The sequence below is a fragment of the Bolinopsis microptera genome, chromosome 13 (assembly GCF_026151205.1).
Source record: "Bolinopsis microptera isolate Bmic1 chromosome 13, MBARI_Bmic_1.0, whole genome shotgun sequence".
In the NCBI taxonomy this organism is placed as follows: domain Eukaryota; kingdom Metazoa; phylum Ctenophora; class Tentaculata; order Lobata; family Bolinopsidae; genus Bolinopsis; species Bolinopsis microptera.
This window is the reverse complement of record NC_087084.1, coordinates 8,676,894-8,698,109: the sequence shown is the minus strand read 5'-3', so window position 1 is coordinate 8,698,109 and position 21,216 is coordinate 8,676,894. Positions and strand designations below refer to the sequence as shown.

Genomic DNA, 21,216 nt, shown 5'->3' with positions numbered 1-21,216 from the left:
TTTTAATGCACTACCAGACTCAGTTAAACAATGTTATTCTGTTGAGGCGTTTAAGTCCGCACTGAAGACTTATTTGTTTACTTTATCTGACACTGAGGTAGCAAAAATGTTTTATTAACAATTTTAACCCTCTCTTTGACTTATCTAAATTATATTAGCTTTTTGGAAGTTTTATGAACGAATTTATACATTGAACTTTATTTTGCTTTTGATATATAGTTTTAAAAGTATTTTTGTAAACTAGTTGTAGTGACACTGCTGAGTAAAAGTGTACGCTTAATAGTGGTGTTTTTAAATTTCAATTTTAATTAATAATAATATCGATTTTCCGTTCATAAACATGTATCGGTCTAGTGCTGTATATCATTTGACTTTAAAGATACTATAATTATTGTGCTCAATGGGACTTTACTCTATTTATTCATTTACATTAAGCTAAATAAGCTTGCGCTCAGTAGTCACTGGCTCTGTTTGATCAAAACAATCTTTGTAATTGTCATTATTATGGTTGCAGATGAATTGCATAGCATTACAACTCCTTGCCTTAGATACATAATGCATTTAATACTTGCATAATTTTGTTATCTCCATACTATGTCTCGCTTGAATGGCTTAAATTTATCTTTCTTTGTTGCATAGCAGCAGGGTAGTAAATACTGAGTTTCGTTTCGTTATGTTTTTGTTGTTGACGTATTTTTTAATTAATCTAATTATAGAATTCATTACCAGTTGTTAAACCATGATCAACTAAAATAAAACTTTCCTAAGCCCTACCCAAGCCATGAGAACGAGAGGTATGTAGAAGAATTCACTGTTTTGTTGCCACATGCTAAGTTACGTTGCCGGCTGGTTCGGGTGGGTTGGGGAATGTTTTCTGTGCCAAAGACCTTCAACTAAGGGCCTCAACAATGCTAACACTATATCTCCTGTGTGTTTGGACAGTAATAAAATTGGTGAGTAAAATGTACGACTTTAATTGATTTAGCAATGCCAGATGTGATCAAATTAGGATTATCTACTGATTTAGTTAATTATAACTATTCAAGAATCGATACGTACTCAGTGCTTTTCTTAGTGAAGAATACCAACATTTTCTCTCAAAAATACCAAAGACCAGTAACTGCGGTGCTCTTTCACTAGCAGTAAAACAAACTACAGAGCGAGACTAAATGGATTAACGTTATGTTGCTAAGATCACAAGATACTCATTAATCCTACCTTTTAAGGCTAAAAATATCCCAGTTTTAGGTTCATAGCAACTGCCACATATTTACATACTTAGCACCTATATACTTAGATATATGCATGATTTCATTTACCTCTTGGCACAGTAGGTTTTATTGAGTCAATAAAGCCTGCATGCTGATATTATACTGTGTCTAAAATATCTTATGAGATTATTCGTTCTAGCCCTGGTCTGCGGTCAAATTAAAATCTAACCAAGGATTTTAATGTTATGATACAAAGACTATTGATCTCAAAGGTGACTGCCAAATGCAAGGTAGCAAATGCAGCACTGTGTTATTTGATCAAACAAAAGTAAACCTTCAATTTTCTGCACTCCTATATACCGCAAATTTTGAGCGGCTATTTCCCTTCCTTCAAACTCCGCAGTAAATCGGGCTATTACTGTTTACTCTACTAACCTAGCTGTTACAAGTACCCTTTTTCAGGCTCAGAGACAGTGATAGTAAAGTCAGGTAGAAGAATTTGTGGGGCAGGAGGTGCGCTGGCAGACACACCTCTCAACCAGGATAAGACTTACTTCGAGATTAAAGTCCAAGCTTCAGGTCAGTGCTCTTCTTTCACTATAAATTATATTATTAGATAAACGTTAAAAAACAACGCCCAAGTCTAATCTTCCCTAAAAGATATTGCAGTTTCAGCCAATATCTCTTATCATCAGATAAATGACGGAGATAAAAGTCCAGGTTTTACTGCGTCTGCTTTTATTGTGCTTCCTTTTCTACCAAACTCCCGGTTTTAGGTCGGCGCTTTTTGTGCTTCTTTTAATAATACCTGCCTCCAGATTTGTGCGTGTTCATTTCGTGTCTCTAAGTGATGCAGCTAGCAGTGTGGCTTGTTGACCGTATTTAATTAGCACACGTTCATATACTGGACAATTTTATAATTACCGTCTCATTATGAATAAATGTCATAGCCCTGATTCATGATTATTGATTATCGATCTCCATAGAGCAGCTTCTCCCGCAATTACTACAAGATCACTTTCCACCACGGCTTGCTACAGCTACAACACGTGCCCTTAATCATATATCACGTGATAAAAACGAGACACGTGTCACACCACGTGACAGAGTTACAACCATGACTTGTCACATCATAGAGCGTGTAACACAGCATAACTGCCCACGTGCTCAGTATTCTTTACCACGTGACTTGTAACCACGTGACTTGTTATCATGTGACTTGTACTCGTAGTACTTTACCAGTATAGCCAGTATGCATTGTGCAACTGTGTGCAGTGTATTGCTAATGATTTACAGAGGTACACTGTTGCCCTCACATTATGTTCAGATGTACACACAATCTTGTAATTACCTACACGTGTGTGTAACCGCACCCTTCAAGTGTAATTATGTAATTATTTAATTATGTCATTATGTAATTATACTGTGAGAGCGCGTGTGTGTGTGTGTGGGGTGATCAGTGATTAGTGTCTGGGAAGATGGGCTACACCCTCTTTAACTGATCATTATATTCTGATACTATCTGGATGGTATCTTCAGGGTGAGTTTGTCCAGACTAAATATATGATCTGGTAAATTGTTAACTTGACACGTGATGAAATTGGAGCATTTTCGAGATCAGTTAGATCAAATCATAAAATTGCTCAGGGTATTGTAAAGTATTGAGATGGACGTTTATAGAATTCTGTAGAGTGTAAATAGATATAAAAATAATGTTTTTTGGGGCAACTAATGGCAGAGTGACTTGATCGTAAAATATTTCGCTATTTATTCCATAAATTTCTGAAAGTCAGATTTGTTGCTATTTATTCCATAAATTCCCAAAAGTCGTCATAGTTAGCAAAAATGAGGATGTCGCCCCTAGCGTATTTTGCAATTTCGTTCTATTAATAAAAATATGTTGACCTGTAATTGAAGCCTTAGAATTCTATGTTGAATCACCCTTGATGGCGTAGAGCTCTTATTTATTCTACAGAAGTGAGATACGTGATGCTACTCTCAATAAGAGAGGAGTACAATTTATAAAGGAGTATTTACATCTTCTAGATACGTTACCATGCTTCTTAAGAAACCAAAATGCATACATTTTATGGTCCCTCCTCAAGCAACTCAACTTACAAACGCCTTTATAAATATAATTCATGCTTTTTTTTTGTCGTGACTATCTGTCCTAAATATCGATGTCCAAATTCTAAATTACTTTGAGTTAGTGTTAAGTAAGCCCACTGTTACTGCTGAGTTGGCCCACTGTAGTACTACACTGTAACACTGTAGTACTACACTGTAACACTGTAGAACAACACTGTAACACTGTAGTACGACACTGTAACACTGCATTTTACTGCCCCAAAACTTCATCTACAGATCATTATGACAGGAGATTTGCGGTACAATGTCTCCTGTTACAGCTCGTAGTAGACTTGAGATACGGACCAGCGCAGGGGACCAGGGGGGGTTACAGATCTTACCAGCCTGCTACTCCAACACATAATGACAAAAACTACAAAATGTGGGCCCCCCAGATGTTGGTGCAGACCTTTGATAATGACACCCAATTGGCACCTCCCACCTGCCACTATGTAAATAACCAGCTGTTAATCACCAGGTGGTGGTGTGATCCCTGAAGTAGGCCTGAACTACATGCACCTAAATGTGAGGGAGTGCCCTTTAATTGGGTGATTAGGTGATTAGGGTGCCAGCAGGGGTAAAATTAGTGCTGGTGTGGGTTCCCTCTTGTGTGTCGGATGTTATGTAGGGAGGAGGAGCTGAGAGAAGGAGGGAGTGTTATAACTGTGTTGCAAGATTCTGAGTGTTAGATCACCTGAAAATAAGATCACCTTAAATAACTTATTCGACAAATGAAACAGATTGTTTTGGCTACAACTTGGGTTTGACACCCAGATCCAGAATGATGTAAAGCTCCATCTTCTCTTTTTGGTGATTATTTTGATTGCGGCAAGAATTCGGTGGTCAGACGGTTTCTTCTTCTGACAAAACTATACATCTCGATGCTGGTGGGGAAGTGAATTATGTACATTTGTGTGATACTTGAGGCTTGACGGTGGTTCTGGGTAATGATTGGTCGACGCTGAGAGCTGATTGGTTTGTCACTGTCACGTGTCAGGTTAGTCATTACACTTGCACCTTGTTACCATGGTTACACTTGCACCTTGCAGCACGCGATCTGTTACAATCTAATTATTGAGACCTGCCTTATTGTTCTGGAACTGCATGAGCATAATTACACATGACAGCTATTAACCAATCAGCTTCCAGCAATAACCAATCAAAATCCAGAATCACTACCACGTGTCAAACAATCACATCTGCTGTGGAGCTAATACTCATGAATAAGTTAGTGAGTTATGTGTAGTATATTAATACATGTACTGTGTGTGGTGTAAAGTGTGTTTACAGGGGTATAAGTGACAGGTCCTTTAGTAGTAGTGTAGGAGTAGTAGTGTAGGAGTAGTAGTGTAGGAGTAGTAGTGTAGGAGTAGTAGTGTAGGAGTAGTAGTGTAGGAGTAGTAGTGTAGGAGTAGTAGTGTAGGAGTAGTAGTGTAGGAGTAGTAGTGTAGGAGTAGTAGTGTAGGAGTAGTAGTGTAGGAGTAGTAGTGTAGGAGTAGTAGTGTAGGAGTAGTAGTGTAGGTGTAGTAGTGTAGGAGTAGTAGTGTAGGAGTAGTAGTGTAGGAGTAGTAGTGTAGGAAGACTACCTAATGAAGATCGAGAGCTGGTGTAAACGTTAGATGAGACGTACGCTGAGTTTACTATTTTATTGGATAAACGGATAAAAAGTACATCATTTCATCTAAACAGTAAACACATTTCCTTTTTGTAACTTGAAGTTTGAATTGTCAGGCAGATCATCTTGGATTGACCAATATCAAGTTATCAAATTCTCAAATCTCTAATTAAAGCAGTTTAGAAGCCGATTACACGGTCATTAGAGTCAGCCCCTTACGCTTAGCTTGAGAGTGTTTGATCAGTGTTAGAATCATATCACTGAACTTCAATCAGGTGATTGAACTAGAAATACTATAACTGTACTGTGTACTGTTTTGTAAGTGCGTCACGTGACCTAAAACTCTAATATCTGACCTGACCATGGCTGACCACGTGACATAACAGAGACCACGTGACATAACAGAGACCACGTGACATATTAATAACCGTTCTCTCTCTCTCTCTCTCTCTCTCTCTCTCTGGCTGATTTGATTGATACCCGTGTGGTGCATGTAAACTGTAACGCTCAGAACCCAGCTATACTACATAACATACCTAGCTCTCAGTCACTCGGACAAGTAGACCAGCAAGATAGTACAGTTTAGGTCACGTGACATCCCAGCAAATTACGGAGATTAGACGGGTACGGTGGTTACTTTGGAGACTGTCATTTTCAAGCAAACTCATTTATTTTCAAAACTGGCAAGGTTTCAACTTTTTAAGATGGCATGACAAAGAAAAGGAATTTGACAAAGAAAAGGAATTTGCCTTTTCTTGTGAGTTGAATATCTGGAAAATAGCATTATTATATATTATAATATATTATGTAGGGTGTGTACTGTAATACTGTATTCGGATAGAGCCGGCAGAGCTGAGGTTTGAGTTAATAGTCCCTAGGGAATCAGTGTTTGTGATGCGCTGTTAATTGAAATATTGTAGTGCTAATTAGTTGATAAATCGCTTCCAGGCGTTTTAAAAACATAGCTAGACTGTTTATTTTGGCACTTGACATTGATTTGCGGTCTTCATTGGTTAATGCTGGAAGCTGATTGGTTAATGTTAATAATGTTTCGGATAAATATGCCTCCCCACCAGTATAAATAACCAGATCTACAGACTGTAACATAACGTAATATAAATTTATAATATAGCGTAATATAACGTAATATAATATATAACGTAATGCATTTTGAGTTATGAGAAATTACTAATTCAACTGCAAATGTCTCGCCATAAATGGACATATCACGAGTAATTCTCTTTCGACAAATCTTTCAAGTTCTTATTCAGATAAAGGCAGATAGAGAATTGCACAATATATCTTTCTCAAGGTTTTAGTGGAACTAAGATAACTTAGATGATCACCATTGCATCACTAATTACTTACTTAGCATCTATACGTCTTATTGTCGTGCGTAAATCGCAACCATGCGTACACTCATCTTAATATTATGTAACATGTTCTTCAGCTGAGATTCCACTGATGCTATTAAAAAAGTACACAAGTTTCTACCCGCATTAAGTGAGCAATTTATTTAATTCTAAGTGTACTCACGTATCCAATAGTAATTAACTTTATAACAAAAGAAGCAATGCTGACTATTGGTGCTCATTCACATAGATTGCCTGTACACTGTACACCACTAAATTATTTTTCAAATGCTGGTACGTGCTTTTCTAATCTGGAGTACGACCTTTTTGTGCTCCCTTCTTACGGCTTCTTAGCTATGCATAATCATTAGCCCAAATATGAGCCTTATTACGTCTTCCAACTTCTCTACCAAAGCTCAAAAGTTCCTGTAGTCTGTATTGCGGCGTCGCTTACTTCTCCTAATTCTGCCATGATTTCCAGCAGAGTGCAGGCATCAGCTTGCACCAAAATTATCAAGCTATCAAGATATTTCTGTCAAATTTCAAGCAAAGCAAAACCGACCCTAAAACAAAATTTTTAAACGCAATCACCGTACTCTGACACCAGGACACTATAAAAACAATATCCGGTGACAGGGGCGGGGGGGGAGGGAGGGGGTGTCCAGCATCTGTAATCATTGGACTTAGAGGGAATCTATCACGTGATTACCCTCTTAACTGTGACTGGCTAGTTAAGCCTAATCGATGGATCATGGTCAAACTTAGTTTTAAACCTATAAAAACGGGATGTAAGATTGTTGTTCCTCGGAACTGTGATTTAAGTAAGCAAATGAACTTAGTGCTGCTCGCTTAGTTAGTATGAACGTGATGTCAGGCTGGCTGGGCCCAGTTTAGTATTTTAATATTTTCAAGGGTTTTTTAATAGTAGGGGGCTGGGGAAAGCTAGAGAATGAGACGTAGAAAGAGTGAGAATTACTTAAAGTTAAATATCACATTGGGTACAGATCATCAAATAAAGCACTTACTGTTTGCCGATTTTTAAAAGCCTAAGTTTTTTAGCTTCCCCAGTTGAACACCAAAGAAACCGATCCCCATAATTCTTACTGTGTTCATGATTAAATATTGCCAATATAACACACACAGTTTCAAGTGCTAACTTTTGTATTATATCATTTCTTAAACACGATAAAACGCACTGATCCGTTATTAACAACAATTTTTTTATTTTATAATTAATTTTATTACTTTTTCTAATTATAAGTGTGATGTAAAAACGGGTATGGTCAAATTTTATGCAGCACTATATCGGTCTAAATATAATATTCATGGATGATGATGCAATAATTCATTATTACACTCACTCATTAATAAAACTATATATCTCTGAACGGTATCCTATATTCCTCCCAGTCAGCTGCTACCGCACTGAGATTGAGCACAGGACCGGGATTGGCAATTTTCAGCTATCCCGGTCGCGGTCCCGGTCCCGGTCAAATGCTGATTTATGATCCCGGTCCCGGTTAATTCAGGATTCTTGGTCCCAGTCCCGGTCCCGGTCCCGGTCAATCACTCAAATTTGCCGGGATTTTGACCGGGATCTTTTACATAATTTCATTCACTGTGATTTTAAGTTTTTACTTTCATTCATTGTGAATTTCATCTTTAAACAACCTCTGAGCCAAATAAAACAATGTTTAAAATTGCTAAACAAGTTTACTAGTTTAGGTAACTAATATCGTTACATAACTCATAAGTGCAAACTAACATCAAGTTTTCAACTCGGGCTACGCCCAATTGTCAATTGGAATTGGAGAATGAAACTGTTGAATAATTTGAGGGATCATTGATCGAGGAATGAGGAATGAGGGTGAACTTGAGTATTCAGTACATGAACATTATTGGTGTAGTACATTAGGCCCATGCCCCATATTGACGGTTTTTTTTTCAATTATAATGTAAATGAAAGTTGCAGCTTTCAATATGAGAATACCAGTTTTGGTCCCGGTCATCCCGGTCATCCCGGTCATCCCGGTCAAATCCCGGTCATCCCGGTCATCCCGGTAAAATTGGATTGTTGGTCCCGGTCCCGGTCCCGGTCCCGGTCCCGGTCCCGGTAAGATAGAAATCCCAGAAATTATTGGTCCCGGTCCCGGTCCCGGTCACGGTAAATTGATAATCTCAGTCCCGGTCCCGGTCCCGGTCCCGGTCAAGTCACATTTTGTATCCCGGTCCCGGTCCCGGTCCCGGTCAGGCCTAAAATCATGTCCCGGTCACCTCCTGATTGAGCATTAGATATATGATATCATCAGGTGATTGAATTTCAAAAGTTTTGAACCTTAGCCGCATCTAGCTAACTGGTGATGATCCCAGATCCCGACCTGGTTAGTGTCGGGAGATTTTCTATTTTACAAAATTCTCATAGATCCACGACGCCGCGATATCCATCATTGGATTTTTGAATCTTTAGTTCGTTGAGATTAGAATTAGATCACGGACTTAAACAAAGACATTTTCTGTTGGAAATAAAGCAGATAAATAACTGTATGCGAATCAAATACAAATACAAGTATTATTATTTCAAATAGAAAGTCGTGTTCGTCTAGAATAGACTATCATCTATTAAAGCATTTATAAAATCTTTCAAATTAACAAATTCTACCTAACACTCTAACATACTATTCCACCTACGATATTGTGAAGTTCAGACTGTAACAGTTAGCTTCAAGTTCACCTCAACTTTACGTCCATCTCTTCAGTTTTATGCTTCTTGCTATATCTTTCAGTTCTGACCGTCATTTTATCTCTTCTATCCGTATCGGAGAAACTTTTGCGTCTCTTCCATCTTCCATGCCAATTTTCAGACAAATCTAACAAACACCTGGAAGACTGCTCGTCCTCCTTAACAGTTCACTAAGTAACTCTATCAGCTCCACTTACGGAGAGGTACCACTCTTCCCACTCCCCCTCCCATAGCAACCCTCGCAGCGCTCTTATCATCGTCAGCTAGTTCTATCTTATCTGGGTACACACGAGAATACAGCGGGAACATTATGGCATCTTCGTGGAATGTGTGGTCTATACCAAGAATGTGGCCTAGTTCGTGTGTTGCTATGAAATGAAGGTTGATCCCGTTTGTGGTTTCCGTCGTGAAGTCTTCACTGTCATCAAAATGAAGCAGTCCTTTTCTGGGGAAAAACGCGTGTGCCACAATACCTCCAGATCCGTCAAATGGGTATTTGTCACCATGGGAACCTCTCTCAAAGCTGATTTTAATGTCAGCCCTCCTTCCTCTATTTGCTGGCAACTCAATAAACGTTACACCCGCAACCTTTGCCCAAAGCTCCATAGACTTCTCCAACACTTGTCGCTGGGTGGCTTTTGGCATTTTGCCCGAGTACTTCTTAGGATCAAACCAATAGAACAACCTTTTCTTCTTCCACAATTTCCTCTTCACAGTGTATCTCTTAACCCTGCTTGTTGAAGCTATAAATTCCTCATCCTTAATTCCACACCGGGCTTCCCTCATTTTAACCAACGTTTCCTCTGTAACCGTTCCCGTAACTTCTAGACTAAACAGAGTCTGATACCGCTTCAAAGCGGCACTTAAATCTCCCTCCTCAATCACGGTATCCCCCAACTCTTTCTCTGTTTTCTGTTTCACTGTTTCTAGATAACCATACTGTAACAGGTATTTGACTACGCTATGTTGTAGACTATGATGCTCCTGAATGTCTTTTCCTCTGAATGAGATGTAGTCAGGTTTTTTGTGTTGTAGAACTGAGTTTAGGTCAGTGTTTTTAAGATCCAAGCCAAATTCTCCCAATGCTATTGATAGATCATCATCTGTGATATATTTTAGATTATGAAGGGTCTGTGATTTCAGCTAAGCAATATTCAAGACTGATCATAAAATTTGGAACATTAAATTTGTATGGCATGATTATATTAATGCCGTCATCTAAACTGATGATGGATAATTTTAAAATTTTAACTTTAAAGTAGTGTTTACCTTTACTATCCATAGTTGTAGCAGTGAACGTAGGTGACTCTCGAGTATGTATATGTCTGCATCCGGCATCAATAATCAACCATACCAACGTAGCAAGGTGGAACGAAGTCTGCCTCATCCTAACAATTATTGACAAAAGTTAGTTCACGAAATGGAAAGAAAAGGAAACACGGTATTTTAATTTACTATCCCGCTCATTTGCGACAAAGACTGTCTTGTAATAAATTAATCAAGGATAATAATTTGCGACAAAGACTGTCTTATAATAAACTAATCAAGGATAAACAAAACGGTGTCAATATCAAAGCCGCTCGCCAGATAACAAAAAGATAATATCGCCACGAGAACGGCGAGAAATATACCCCTGCAAAAAGAACTAGATACTTCACAAAGTTCTTTGTAAGATTTTAGTGTTTTTAACACTATTAAAGCGGTTTAAAGACACTCTAGTAAACTTGTATTACCAAAGAGATTTGTAAATTTCAAGCCAAAAATCTAAATTTAGCAATATTCTAACAAATAGGTTTATTGTACTGAATAATTTCATTTTGCTGTAGCTGTGGTTACCGAATAATTCTACATATTCTAGAATATTTTGATGATAGTTGGTGACGAAGTGAGAGTCTCCACTCAGTGTTTCAAAACAAATTAGTTGTCGACGTTTCGGCAACACGCCTTTGTCAAAGACAGGACGTTACAATAACTTACATAGCTGCAATTTACAATTATGTTAAAATAATCTATCAATACCATGAAATATTACAAAATTTTTACAAAAATCTATGCAATCAACAAGCAATAACGTGAAATAACTACAAATTTATTACAGAAAATCTATACAATTCAAATATACCGAAACGTCGACAACTAATTTGTTTTAAAACACTGAGTGGAGACTCTCACTTCGTCACCAACTATCATCAAAATATATAATGGTCGACCCACTCATAAGAGCGAAGAAAGATTACCAATTCTATTAGAAAGTAATATTTTGACCTCTTGTTTGGATATATTATTTTTGGAGCAGCATATTCTTACAAACCACAGAGTATTTAACCAAGTAGGGCTCCCCCTTACATGGTTGTTTCAGTTCCTATAATTGGGCTTGCCTACCTAGGTCTTAAGGTCTTAGCTGAGACCCTTGTAATTTAACAGTACTCTTAGTAAAATGCCAAACCGCCAATGAGTGCCGAAGCCCGAAACGTCGATTAATTTCGTCATTTGCCTCGATTTTCACTTTGTCGAGAGCCGTGATGCTCCCTACTAAACACTTCAATGCTGAAAACTCACGCTTGGGCCTTACAAGATTTAGAAGAACAGATTATGAGATTAGATAACGAGAGGTCTCATAAAATTATAGGTTCTGTAAAATATGCTACAAAATTGGAGTTGGTATGTGGTTAACTATTATCTAGCGCTACATTCAACGGCTATAATAGTACAGTGCGAAATAGAGTAGTAAAAAACCCTTGCGGTGCTATGGTATTTAACAAGGTAACAAGCTATCTAAATCTCTAAACTAGACGAAAAATAGTTTCGTGCCGCAAGCAATTTGACGAAAAGTTGTTTTAAAAACCATTTAACGGCCCAACCAAACAAAAGCAGTGACAAACAAACTATGCCGAAAAATGCAAATATGAATCTTTTAATAGAAATATTTTGAGACCAGTAGTGGCTTGAGGTGTTGACAAGTGCAACAAAGGTATAGTGTGATGTGAGAGTGATATGCGAGGGAGATATGCGTGGTAACCTCACCCAACCCCTCGTCCTCCACAACTTCTATAATTTATAGACGGAATCCGGCTTTAAATACCTATAAAATACCTATCAAATACCTATAAAACACCTATAAATACCTAGAACAGAATACAAAATATTCTGTTAGAACATTAAAAACACGAACCAGCTGGACCTGACTAGAAACCTAGAAGCTGAAGATTTCAAAGTGATTTAATTGTACAGGATCCGATACTAATAATGCTAGCAGAGGGGTGGCAACGTAATCTAATCGATACACTTAATTAGATCGAAATGAGATAATAGTTGTTGTGAACCACTGTGGACCAAGCACTACAATACGAGTTAGCAGATCATCTTCCCTGCCCCGGTCTTGACTTGTAAGCGTGATATGGTCGGGAGCTTGTGTTTACTGGGGTATGACGTCAAGCGTGCAAGCTTTGCTGTTAAAAGCTGTTAAAACGTCTTTAGATAATAGCCACTGTAAGTAAAAATCACGTAAAAGGAGCCTTTATATAATATTACGTAATCTCTGAGCGGAAGGGCTTTGCCAAATGATAAGTTTGATTACGCTGATGAATTTTCTAATAATACTGATAACGAAAGGGGTCACGAAACGTGAAAAATTGATTACGTAATAAGTGAACGCTTCCAAATTCGTTTAGAGGTGAAAATGAGTTTACAATTTCAAAACGAATTTCAGGTGATCGTCATCTTGATCAGCCCAAAACAACCAATAAAGATCAGAATGATTAGTTTAAAGAATTTCAAAAGCGTAAAACAGCGAAAATATTTCGAATATTTAAATTTAAAGGAACAGACAGCTGCATTGTCGAGGGTGATGAGAAATGGAAAGATGTGTGTAGCACTATTTCCAACCCCTCGTATAAACTCTTTAAAGGGCGAATAATGGGATTCCCAGATAATTGTTCTAATTCTAAGGAAGCTATTATTGTTCGCCCGTGTTTCGCGGAATCCCCATTCCTGTGACGACATACTCCTCTGACGCATTACTGGAGGAATTTTCTAACATAAAGGGTTCGAGAAAATTCTGTATTTATTTCTATTGTTTTTGAATTTACGGCGTAATATTAGAAATATTTTCGCTGCTTAAAATTCTTTGAAGAAGTGCATTCTTCTTGAATGATCATCAACCTGTCAAGAATTGTTTCTCTCAATTCGCGCCGACCAAATCAATTTCTTCGATAATTGATATATTTTATTTGGCGTCTCTTGCAACCCTACAGTGAAACGGAAATCCTACAGATTTCTGGTCATTTTTTCTTCGGAAACCTTACCTTCCTGGATCCACGCCCCAAGATCAACTTCAATTTCATCGGTGATTTGATGACGTTTATCAGGCTTCCTGTGGAATTCCACTGAACTGGGAAAACGAAGTTGAAGAGTAAATACCTGGTGGGGAAGTAACAGCAGTTAACTAATTTGATTGGTCGCTGCTAACTGCTTACTCAATCATTTCATCAGTTCAGAACATATAATTCACTTAACTCCCCCAATCCCCACTAGTAGTCAAGTATTTACCAGCTTAGATAACAATGATAAATCATTGTTTACAAAATTTCACCGATATCATTATTTGTTCACCACACAGATGTCGTATACATTCTGTGGTACAATGTAAGAATTGCTTGTATAGTCTTATAGTCAATAGTGTACACTGTATTGTTCATAATGTATGGTGTAATAATATAGTGGGTATAGCGTATAAATGTGTATTGTGTATTGTATAATGTATTATAGCATAGTGTTATGTATATAATACCCTGTACAATGTATATTGTATACACTGTACAATGTACACGTATCCGTACTAATTACAGAGAGTTGTTTTGCAATACCCGGGGGGATTACCAGATTACAGCGACCAATCTGTAGTTTAGTGTCGATAATCTGGCTGCTGCTACTGCTGCTGTATAATCTATCTAGTTAGTGTTACACCCTGTGACACTGTGTGACACTGTGTGATACTGTGTGACACTGTGTGACACAGTGTCACGCTGTGTGACACTGTGCAATACTGTGTGACATTGTGTGACACTGTGTGACACTGTGTAATACTGTGTGACGCTGTGTAATACTGTGTGATACTGTGTGACACTGTGTAACACAGCGTCACACAGTGTAACACAGCGTCACACAGTGTCACACAGCGTCACACAGTGTCACAAAGTATTACACAGTGTCACACAGTCTCACACAGTGTCACACAGTCTCACACAGTCTCACACAGTGTAACACAGCGTCACACAGTGTAACACAGCGTCACACAGCGTCACACAGTGTAACACAGCGTCACACAGTGTCACACAGCGTCACACAGTGTTACACTGTGTGACACTGTGTAATACTTTGTGACACTGTGTGACGCTGTGTGACACTGTGTAATACTTTGTGACACTGTGTAACACTGTGTGACACTGTGTTACACTGTGTGACACTGTTACACGATAACACTGATCTCTACGCACATTACGCACTGCACACCAATAATATCCACAAGTAAACACCAGTTACCTGTTAGTCACTATATATACCTAATACGGCTCAAGTAAATATTATAATAAAGCGTAAGTATATTGTACTCATCGTAATCTAATCTCCACTCACTTGTATATAGTATGTATATTATAATATGTAATATATAGTATATACTGTAAATATAAATATAGTAGTGTAACCCAGGGCTACGGCCGGGACTTCACTATCGCATTTGAGATGCAAAAGCATAATCCTGCTTATTCGAAAACACGCATTGCACTGTTGCAGTTATCTCACATATCTAATAGTAATACTCGAGAGGAAATCTTGAGGTCCACTGCCAAATTAACTAATTAAATAGCAAATATGTTATGGGAGAGAGAGAGAGCTTACGTAACCACGTGACTTAAGCTTCGTGTTTGAAACCGGTGTTTAAGACAGGATCACGTGATATCATGTTGTTGGGAGATCACAGTCAGAGGAAATGAACGTTTAACTCTCTGCTATTAAGGAGTCACGTGACGGTCACCGACCAATCAGAAAGCTGTATTTGAATATTTTGGGTGTGCGCCAATCACAGTACAGAGCTATATAATTGGGGTTCGCTGACCAATTACAATGCCGAGAAGTTTGAGGTTGTACATGGTTGCTAGTCGAATTTTGCTGAGATTATCTGGTAACGAGTCTGAAGCTGGAACGTAAACATTCCTCTAAGGGGAGTGTACATTCACCATAAATTCCTAAATACTTTAGGAAACTACCTAGTTTCATTACCTGTTAATGGGGGTAATGTTTAACTCCGCTGACATTCCGATAATTTCCGAGAGCCGATAATTTCTTTTGTACCTAAGATAAGCGAATATTAATAATTACTTAGTAATACTATGATCGCATTATTATTTTTCTTTAACTTCAGTAATTATCCAAAGTATCGAGTGAGAGATCAGATACTAACTGATTGGGGACTGGCCCGATAGCTCGTAGTGGTTACTAGGGGGAGGTGAAACATATTTGTTTTCACAAGTGACAGTGATTCTGGGATTTGATTGGCCATTGTTGGAAGCTGGTTGGTTAATCGTTATCACGTGTCAGGAAAAATATGCTTCACCTCCCATCCAGAATCTATTAGCCACGAGTATTATAGAGCAGGAGCTGTATGATTTTGAGCAAGTCAACCCTTAAAAAACTTCTAATAATATAGCGAAAGGTAGGTAGAAGTGTACAGCGGTCGTTATTCCATATAAGGTAATGTGTTTCGTCGGGTGTAGACTGTAGAGGACGCCCTTGGATTAATGGAAAAGTAAGTGAGCTATCTGGTTTCGGTTCCTATGCGCACGAGAAATTTGCATTAGTTTTGAAAACAAGCACCTTGGCCCTTCAAAATTGTTATTTAAAAATAGCAATTTTTGAGTCTAATTTCAAGACAACTTACCATAAAGCACTGCACATGTTATTTAATCGATTAGGATAGTTGGCCTGACATAGTTCCCCCTCATTCTTTGATACCAACAGTGTTGAGTCTGGATTCCACTTCATTTTGCATTTGATTGTAGTTGCAGGAAGCAATGTTTCTCGGTACCCCACGATGAAAACACTTTTCTGAACTGCCTCAAATTTCAAAATATTGTAAGCTAATAATGGTTGGTTGACGTACTCGATGCCCTTATTGAGTTGCTATCCCTACGAAACCTATCCGTCTCTCTTTTCTCAGAACTACCATCGATGAGGAGTCTCACCATCTCTCACACAACTCACATTGCTGGATGGCTACTATTTCACAGTGAGATCTCAGATCCGCTTACCGGCTGCCTCCACTCTCTGAATCTCTAGTCTCGCACTGCACTCTCAATTCACAGCTTCAGAAATGTGTTTATCCTGATGTTACACTATTATGATCGTAGCTAAACTCTTTTACTTCATTATATACTGTGCATTTGGCTTAGTGGATGGATGGGATGACTGCACTCAACGGAGGCCTTGGCGTCAACCAGTTGTGGAGAAATAGGGTCCAGATATAAACCAGCTCTTCTAAAGCCTATGCCAAGAACTGGTGAAGCAAGGAAGTTACGTATTTATGGAACGCGCCAAAGTCGATTAATTCTCAAACTGATCGCGCGCACGACTGTTTACAACGACAATTTGTAGAAATAAGCGGGTTTGAAATAGCGGTTACAATAATTATATTTTATTATTGGATCGAACTACGAAGAAACTAAATTGGAGAAATCTATCCGAAACGCTTTAATCAACAACAATTGTTTGAAATTCCAGAGACCTATGTGGATTAATTTCCTGTTTCATTCACAATCCTAGATTGGATTCTAGGAACACGCTTGCTGACGTGTACAAATAAAAAGTCAGACTCGATTGTTCCATATAATAAGAGAAGCGTATGATACTTATTTTCGGAGGTATCAGTTCTCTTATGTAGCATTTTGGAAGTTATTTCGGATACAACTAAAACTACTGAATCGGTTAAAAATACAATCGTTTAATTATACTGTCACACATGTTGAATCAAGTGTTCAAAATACAAACAATATTTGTAACAAATTCAAAGGGAACAAAAATAATGTAAAACTTTCATAATCCTGATAATTTTTCGTCCATAATCAATACGAAAGTAAATATTGTTAAATCAGTCTAAAAAGGCAAAAGTACAGTGTACAAATGTGTAGTAGGCAGTTACATCACTGCTTATAATGTGATAACATTATTTTCACAACTTTGAGTTGTGAAAATAGTTTTATCCAACGAGTTTGACGAGTTGATAAAACGAGTTATATCCCGAGGTTTGACCGAGGGATATAACTCATGTTATCATATTATAAGCAGTGATGTAAATGCATTCTCTGATGATCTACGAAATGATGTTAGCGAATGCAGCATTTACATCGGAAATTAACGACCGATAATATTACTACATAGAACATTCCAGAGTCAAACTCTCTAGAGGACACATCCTTATCTCTTAAAATTGTTACAGGTCGCTGAGATGTTGCTAATTATTTTAAATTGGTCAAATAAGCTCAGTGAAGCTCACACTCACACAAAACTTGCCACAAATGGTTGACTACTTGTTATTGACATTCTGTAAAATTTTGAAGCAAAAATATTTATCAGAACATAAGTTATACCACTTTCTGTATTTAAAATAATTAGCAACATCTCAGCGACTAAGGATGGACCAGGGAGATAACAATAGTTACATCCCTCCTATTTACCTGTTAATCACAGCCTAAATGTAGTACCAGGGAGATAACAATACAGTGGCGTAACGTTGCCTGTTGGCGCCCCCTGCCGAAAAAAGCGCCCCCTGTTGGCGCCCTCTCCCCTTTTGGTGCCCCTCCCTAAAATTGAACAAATTAGGTGATTTTAAAGAATACGCCGGTAAAATCTCTAAAAAAGTGTGTATCTAGAGCAAAACGCGCAGTTTTGCTAGTACTTTAGTTAAGTTTTCGAAATTGTCCCACATTCAAACGACGATTTGGCGCCCCCCTAAGACGGCGCCCCCCTGCACAGCGGGGTCAGCAGGGCCTTTCGTTACGCCACTGTAACAATAGTTATCTCCCTCCCAGTTATTGCACCCCTATTTAATGCATTATATTAGCGTAAACAAGAGTGAGATAACAACTTTTACATTATGGACAGTTACACACTGATCATGAGAGAATGTAAAATAGCTTTAAAAAAGTGAAAGTTTTTCCCCACCAAAGGTATGTTTTACCTTTGGAAATGTACTATGCGAAGACTGATTGGAAAATAATAGGAAAAAAGATGATTTCGAGAAGATGATTTGGCTAAGTGTAAAAAAAGTGTACCTTTTTTACTACACTTTTACTACACCATACACAAAAAAAAGGCAAAAGTATAGTGTGAAAAATTGTGCCCCCCCCCCCCCCCCAAATATCAGCCAGGCTTTCTATCATTCTTCCTTCTTTATATATTTGGTGGTCAAAAAAATACGTCTTTACAATGTGCCGCCCTCACTAAATGTTCATTATGGAGTAAAATAAAGTAAAGTAAAAATTATGACATCACAAATGTCTGCAAAATATCATTGCACTAATTGAAAAAGATATTTAATAAAACTTTAGAGCAAATAAACTGAGCTCAATTTAGTTCCGTGTCATTGTAGATGGATTCGTTTTGTTCCTCATTTGTCGTTGCTGCTGTGGGTGGTAAGGGAGGGGCATGGGGTGGCAAAGGAGGTAAACTAGACTGTAGTTCAAAAGTTTCAGCGTGGATATACTCAGCCTCTTCCACATCCCCACAGGGGCATTTCCTAAGGAGGAATTTCCGTGCAGCAACTATTGTCATTATCACGGTAGTAACCAAGAACACACTACCTATTCCCCATGCAATAGGATGAATGTTTTGTAATGTCATTCATGTTGTACACCAAACAATTTGGAATTCCGATTATAAATTATATTTCTATTAATTACCAACTAATGTAATACGAGTCTGAAACACGTGACATACTTAAGCTTCATGATACTGCTCGATTTTCTTCAAAAGATAAAGTTGCAAACTTTTGTTCGGCCCAAAATTAGACTTTTCTGGAGATTTTGAGATAACTCAAAATCTAAGTTGTCTCAAATTTTCCCGCTTTTTTTTACAAGGCGAACATTTTGCAAAAAACCGGAAGTGTCTATCTATTTTACTTTCGGAGAAAGGCTCCAGCCAGTAAGGTTTACTGGGCACGGTCGGCAGTCTGAGTCTCAATATGGAAAATCACGTTGATCACTTGATTAATGTTTTATAATCTTCTAATGTATTACTTGGACAAGGTTGTTCGTTACAGTCTGTATCTTCACTGGCCACCCCGGCACACGCATCTCCCCCATGTTGAGGTATAGGGTTAGTACAGGTCCTAGTTCTGGTTTTAGTTCCTCCTCCGCATACTTTCGAACAATCTCCGTAGTCAGTGTAGTCACTGTACCCACCGTGAACTGAAATATGGGAGATTTGTCGAAGCATTAGAACATAGTATGCACTTACCTAAACAAAACTGGCCGTTTAAGATCTTACGGCAGTTCCTTTTTAAAATGTATAATACCATTCTGGATGGATTTAACAGCTCGCGCGGAGCAGGGTTCTTTGATCCAAACTTACGACTTTCACTTCGTGTTTGGTCTGATTTTACCACTTTAGGAAACTAAAAGGAGCCTTAATTACCCGTTAGACTGCAGGTTATAGTGTTTAGTTTATGTTTGGGTCGTAATTTAAAAGATAATTTGACAAGAATTAGAAGTACAGTGTAGCTGATGATTGCGTCATTTAACATCACTTTAAGCGACCCTGTCTGCGACTGGGGGGGGGGGGCTAAAAGGCGTATTATCCACATACGAAAGATCCTTGTGTTTGGTTTGTAATAATACTATAACCCCTAATTGGGTTTCGTCATAGGCTAAGATGCACGGTCGGCAGTCTGAGTCTCAATATGGAAAATCACTTTGATCACTTGATTAATGTTTTATAATCTTCTAATGTATTACTTGGACAAGGTTGTTCGTTACAGTCTGTATCTTCACTGGCGTCTCCAACACACTCATCTCCTTCATGTTGAGGTACAGGGTTAGTACAGGTCCTAGTCCTGGTTTTAGTTCCTCCTCCGCATACTTTCGAACAATCTCCGTAGTCAGTGTAGTCACTGTACCCACCGTGAACTGAAATTTGGGAGATTTGTCGAAGCATTAGAACATAGTATGCACTTTCCTTAAAAAAACTGGCCGTTTAAGATCTTACGGCAGTTCCTTTTTAAAATGTATAATACCATTTTGGATGCTGACACGGAGCAGGGTTCTTTGATCCAAACTTACGACTTTCACATCGTGTTTGGTCCGATTTCACGACTTTAGGAAACTAAAAGGAGCCGTAATTACCCGTTAAACTACAGGTTATAGTGTTAAGTTCATTTTGGGTCGTAATGGGTCGAGCAGCTAGCACGTGACACAATTCAGCCAATCAGAGTACAGGAATCCGCAAAGTTAAAGTTGCAAACTTTTGTTAGGCCCAAAATGAGACTTTTCTGGATTACCATGCTTTGTTATAAAAGTATAAACCTACAAGTTACGAAACGAAATGCTGTGATTAAATCAGAAAAGTTGTATAACCTTCATAATGATATTCCAAAAACCTGTGACAAGGTTTTTGTTTTACTTACTAGGCACACCTTCACAGTTTGGTTCCGTATCATAGTTGAACTGGGTTTCACGTTGACACGAGACCATGTTATCTCCTTTTAGTCTATATCCCTCTATGCATCTGAGAGATATTTTGCTACCTAAAAGTACCGGGAAGTCTGTGCTAGTTTCCATGTTGGTCCATTTGTCGTCCAACCCGGTACAGTTAAGCATCTCAGAGCCTGAAAATTATTATTTTTAGCAGAAAAGTACTCAAATTACAAATACAACTCCCTTTTCCGTCATATACAAATACACGATTCACCAAACAATTTGGAATTCCGATTATAAATTATATTTCTATTAATTACCAACCAATGTAATACGAGTCTGATGCTGTGTCCCTGTAAGATGAGAATATAACTCTGGTCACTTGTCGTCCCCAGTAAGTTCTCCAGACGCCATTGCGCATACTAGGATGATCACACGTTTCAGAGGTTGCTGTGACATCTAGAACCTGCTTGCCGTTACAATACAC

The 21,216-nt window shown here is 38.2% G+C and overlaps 3 protein-coding genes across 3 annotated transcripts in view; 1 reads left to right on the top strand and 2 right to left on the bottom strand.

Annotated features, from left to right (window-relative positions):
- Positions 1-765: 765 nt before the first annotated feature.
- The window catches only part of LOC134825100 (SPRY domain-containing protein 7-like), a 26,421-nt gene continuing 5,970 nt past the window's right edge, over positions 766-21,216 (top strand). The window contains exons 1-2 of the mRNA XM_063837238.1: positions 766-953; positions 1,674-1,790. Of these exons, the coding sequence (XP_063693308.1) occupies positions 827-953; positions 1,674-1,790 (244 nt within the window). The 5' untranslated portion in view covers positions 766-826. The remainder of the gene's footprint in view (positions 954-1,673; positions 1,791-21,216) is intronic.
- Positions 8,841-10,440, bottom strand: LOC134825098 (matrilysin-like). The gene is made up of 2 exons (XM_063837235.1): positions 10,315-10,440; positions 8,841-10,148 (listed from the first exon to the last, which is right to left on the bottom strand). The coding sequence occupies exons 1-2, from the start codon at positions 10,430-10,432 to the stop codon at positions 9,229-9,231; spliced, it is 1,038 nt and encodes a 345-aa protein (XP_063693305.1). The 5' UTR covers positions 10,433-10,440; the 3' UTR covers positions 8,841-9,228.
- Positions 18,484-21,216, bottom strand: part of LOC134825099 (semaphorin-5B-like) — a 2,787-nt gene continuing 54 nt past the window's right edge. The window contains exons 1-5 of the mRNA XM_063837237.1: positions 21,054-21,216; positions 20,720-20,920; positions 20,052-20,222; positions 19,335-19,505; positions 18,484-18,835 (exon numbers count right to left, since the gene is read on the bottom strand). The exon at positions 21,054-21,216 is cut by the window's right edge and continues 54 nt beyond it. Coding sequence (XP_063693307.1) covers positions 18,669-18,835; positions 19,335-19,505; positions 20,052-20,222; positions 20,720-20,920; positions 21,054-21,150 — 807 coding nt within the window. The 5' untranslated portion in view covers positions 21,151-21,216 and the 3' untranslated portion in view covers positions 18,484-18,668. The remainder of the gene's footprint in view (positions 18,836-19,334; positions 19,506-20,051; positions 20,223-20,719; positions 20,921-21,053) is intronic.